Source organism: Gekko japonicus, unplaced genomic scaffold, assembly GCF_001447785.1.
Source record: "Gekko japonicus isolate JY-2015 unplaced genomic scaffold, Gekko_japonicus_V1.1 scaffold2643, whole genome shotgun sequence".
NCBI lineage: Eukaryota > Metazoa > Chordata > Lepidosauria > Squamata > Gekkonidae > Gekko > Gekko japonicus.
The window spans coordinates 227270-231964 of record NW_015162031.1 but is presented as its reverse complement, the minus strand read 5'-3'; the positions used below and the strand labels follow the sequence as shown (position 1 = coordinate 231964).

Sequence of the window (4695 nt, the reverse complement as noted above, 5' to 3'; positions counted from 1 at the left end):
TTTTGCCTCTTTGCACAGAGGTATGGGGTGTGCATTTGACTTCCTATGTCTGAGATGGGTGTCATCTTCTTGATGATGCTGGGAGTTGCTATGATGGGAATTGGGGCATTGTGGGGCACATACTATTTGCAGTGGAAGCTAAGGTTGTCTGTGGCAGGCAAAACTCATCTATAATAATAAAAGGAAGTATCTATTGGTTTCTGGCATAAGTCTTCAGAAAGTAAGGCTATGCACTGAAAAATGAGCCACCAAGTTCAAAATGGCCATGGGAGTTTCGGTGTCAGAAATGAACAGAATCAGGACATTCTGACACCAGATCATCTCCAGTTTCTCTCTCCCCCACCCATGCTATTTGCAATGGAAGCTAAGGTTGTCTGTAGCAGGCATAACTCATCTGGTAATAAAGCTAGGAGCATCTAAATTGGACACAAGCTTAAGGATTATGTGGAACATGCAGTGCCAAAAATGACCATCCTGGCACAGATTAATTCCACAACATCTCTCTATATTGCTATGGGAGCTAAAGTAGAGCCTTTTTTCCAGCAAGATTCAGTGTAATACCATCAGCAATCTTGCATGGGAGATATAATAACAGTATATGTGGATAGACTTTGCCATTGCAACTCTGGATGCATTGAGACTGTTTCACATATTTGTTTGCATTGTCAATTTTTTGTGGATATATGTTCTGGATATTTAAATCCTATCTTAGCCAACATGATGAACCGTTCTGATGCTTTAAAAGTGCATCGTCTTCTAAATGAGTCTGTTCTGGAAATATCAATGAATGTAGTCATGTTTTTACAATTAGCGATAAAGCTATGCTAGGAAAACTACCAAATGTGTAATTGTTTTATGTAACACTATGCAATATTATGTAGTCAGTAAAATGCTCGGCTCTATATGTATGGTTCTATATGGTCTTATGGTTTTATAAGTATATTTCTTTCTACAGCAATCCTCTTTTAAAGTATTTTTATGCCAATAAAGGCTAACTGAACTGAACTGAACTGTATAGACCTGCCCTTCAAAAGTGTTTGGAAACTTCATCTGGCACAGAATGCTGCAACCAGGATGCCCAATGGTGTGGGTTGGTGGGACCAGAGCATTCCAATTTTGGTTCATCTACACCAGGGGTCTCCAGGATTTTTAACCCTACAGGGCACCTTTGTAATTCTGACATAGGGTGGTGGGCACAACCACAAAATGGTTGCACCTACCTGACCACTACAATCACTTCTGTGGCCCTATTTTGGGCACCCTATTTTGGCCAGTTAACAAGTCAAGAGAGGACCTTCTCTGTCTTTGCACCAAAACTATGGAACTCCTTCCCCAAGAATTATCTCTTACATCACTGTCTTCTGCCAGTGGGTAAAGACCTTTTTGTTTCATCTGGTGTTCCCTCAATAATGTCTCTTTTCTGCTGTATGTTCTAACTGCTGGACCTGTGTCTTTATATGCACATTTTTCTTTTTAAAATTGGTGATGTATTTTATAATGAACTGCTTTTAATTGTTAGGTGCTTTGGTGGCCCTGATAAAAAATTTGTAAATAAATGATATACAAACCTTTATGTCTTCTGCTGATGTGCTAGGTGGCTGATACACTTTGTCTGGGACTGATGGAGGACTGAGAAACCGGAGAGGGGGCAGCTCTTTCAGGGTGACTGTCTTGCCCTTCCTCACCCAGGTCTCAGTCACGCACACCAGGTCCACTTTCTGTGTTGCAAAATGATTTTGCAGAGTTGAAGTTTATTATTAATGGACCTGGCATTACATAACATCAGTGCAGGAGAAAGGTATGTGTTCCTAGCCCAACTACCAACATGTCTCCGGATGGGATGAAGGTTGGAAGATATATCTCCATCTCCTTCTGTTACAATACCTTGTCCCATATCTTTTGTGTCTTCAGATCCCTGACTCCATAGTGGGCCTCCCCTAGTCAATTTCATCCATCACCACCCACCCTGCACCACACCTACACACATTAACACCACTAACCCACTAGTCTTATACAAATAAGCCACTAACACTAACAAAAAACAATACCCATCCTAATCACTACAGTTCTTAACTATTCTGCTCCTTCCCTCCAGGGGAGAGCCAGTTTGGTGTAGTGGTTAAGTGCGCGGACTCAAATCTGGGAGAACCGGGTTTAATTCCCCACTCCTCCACTTGCACCTGGCTGGATGACCTTGGGCAAGCCATAATTCTGGCACAGCTGTTCTTGAAAAAGAGCAGTCTCTGCCAGAGTTCTCTCTGCCCCACCTACCTCACAGGGTGTCTGTTGTGGGGAGGGGAAGGGAAAGGAGTTTGTAAGCCACTCTGAGACACATTTGGGTAGTGAAGGGTGGGGTATAAATCCAATCTCTTCTTCTTCTTCTTGCAACCCTTTGTTAAGAAAATTACAGTAGGGCCAGTTAATATAAGTGCCCTTTCCCCATCTCTGCCAGTAGTGCTTAGCAAGGTACTTCCTGAATATGATAAATTACCTATGAAGCTATTGGCTGGGAAACATATGAGCATATTGAAATAACCACTCACAAGATAATGGGTCAAATTGGACTAGTTTGTGTTTAATACATGCTTTTTGTCAACGTTTCCACATTATGGAGGAACATGTATTTTTGCTGATTGCTTTCCTTACAGCAATTTTGATGTCCTTGTTTCTCAGGGTAAATATTATAGGACTGAGAAGGGGCGTAATGATGGTGTAGGGTATTGATATCAGTGTGTCATTGTCTAAAGTGTCAGAAGCACTGGGCCTGAGGTAGACAATTGCAGCAAACCCATAGTGCATAATTACCACAATGAGGTGAGAGGCACAGGTGGAGAAGGCCCTCTGCCAACCATCAGTGGAGGGCATTTGAAAAATAGTGGAGAGGATGAAGACGTAGGTCAATATGATGAACAGGAAACTGCTAGACAAGCCAAAAATTGAGACTGCAGAGACCACAACTTCAGTGTTACTTTCATCAGTGCAGGCCAACCTAACCACTGTCCTCATGTGACAAAAGAAGTGGTTGATGGTTTTGGAGCCACAGTAGGGCAACCTGAAAATCAGAGTTATCTCAGCAACAGATATCAGAAACCCTGCCATCCATGAAAAAGCTACAAGCCATAGAATCACCCGATTGTTCATGAGGACAGGGTAGTGCAGGGGCTTACATATGGCGAGGTATCGGTCAAACCCCATTATGGTAAGGATGAAGCAGTTTGTGCCCCCCAATCCAAGGAAGAAAAACATTTGTGCAACACACCCAGCAAAAGAGATTGTTTTACTCTTGGTTAGCAAGTCCACCAGCATTTTCGGAATGATGACTAAACTGTAACATGACTCAGAAAAGGATAAAACAAAAAGGAATAAATACATGGGGACATGAAGGGTCCTATCAGTCCGAATGACTACAATGATCAGCAGATTCCCAATCACAGTGATAATATACATGAGAAGGAACAACACAAATAAAAATGATTGTAAAGCTGGAGAAACGGAAAACCCAGCCAGGATAAAATCTGTTACAGATGTCTGGTTTTTCTTCATCTCCCTGCAGCACCTTGGACCTGGAAAGAGAACAAGATTTCAGTTACCAAAGATGAAACTCAATGTTGTGAGTCAAAACCAGTTCCAATTTGGTCATAATCCTGGCTAGCGTTCTGCCAGTGCTCTCTGCCTGACCCAGCAACAGAGGAGCCTGTCAAGAACAACTCCCTCTCCCCCTCCCACACCCCAAACCCACGCTGCTTTTAGATTCTCCGTTAACACTTTTTAAAAAGGAGATGTTTTTAGAGATACAGTACTGCTGGCAAAGACCTTCATTACAAAAAACAATCCAAGGTTGTTTCCTCCCACCTTCTCCTCTCATCTCTGTGCCTATGCCCCTGCTGCTCAACTAGGCGTCAAGGTGGGGCTGGGCTGCAGATGTTAACTGACCTCAACCGAAGTGAACCAACCTGCACTAGGGTGGTATGGGATGAAGATGCCTGGGCTGGGAAAACACTATGAGCCACACTGCCTGTCACTTGTGCCACCACCGGCAGAGTCCAAGCTGTAATCTCCAGAGACAGCATGGCAAAAGCCCAGTTCTGGAAGGTGTGCAACTTTCCCCTATCACCTGTGTGTCTCTGCCACCCATGCTTCTGACTAGGTGCAAAGTAAATGCCAGCAACAGAATATGGAATCAGGTTGCCAAGAGTGGGGTGAAGGTTGGGGTGAGACAGCTTTCTATCAGACCCTTGGAAAGGGTGTGTGTGTGTGTGTGTGTGTGTGTGTGTGGGGTGGTGTGGGGGGGGAAAAGAGAGAGAGAGAGAGAGAGAGAGAGAGAGAGAGAGAGAGAGAGAGAGAGAGAGCATATTCAGTTGAATTAGGGTGTCTCCTGGTTTTGTGTGAGGATGGCTGTGGTCACACAGTTGTTTTGATCAGGTTTCACTGCTGTTTCCTCCCACTTTTAAAATTGCTGATCAGACAGGCCTTTCGTGCCAAAGCGGGCTCACTCCCACAATGCTCCTGGTTCTCTCCCGTGTTTTCCTGCACCAGGAAAATCAAGTACTGTCCAGCTATTTGCACCTTAAATCCATGATTTTGCCCATCTGGACAGCCATCTCGCTCAATGATTGTGATTAGGGCCGTCTGACCATTCTTCACGCAATGAGGTTTCCCCCCCCCCCCGCTCCCTTTTTTGAGCGCACTAGCAAC

The 4695-nt window shown here is 44.0% G+C and overlaps 1 protein-coding gene across 1 annotated transcript; it reads right to left on the bottom strand.

The window, feature by feature from the left end:
• Positions 1 to 2592: 2592 nt before the first annotated feature.
• On the bottom strand, positions 2593 to 3543 carry LOC107105561 (olfactory receptor 10X1). Its single transcript, XM_015405555.1, has one exon. The coding sequence runs from the start codon at positions 3541 to 3543 to the stop codon at positions 2593 to 2595; it is 951 nt and encodes a 316-aa protein (XP_015261041.1).
• Positions 3544 to 4695: the final 1152 nt, after the last annotated feature.

Coding starts and splice junctions, on each gene's coding strand:
- LOC107105561 (XM_015405555.1), bottom strand. CDS start 3,543: ATGAAGAAAAACCAGACATCTGTAACAGATTTTATCCTGGCTGGGTTT.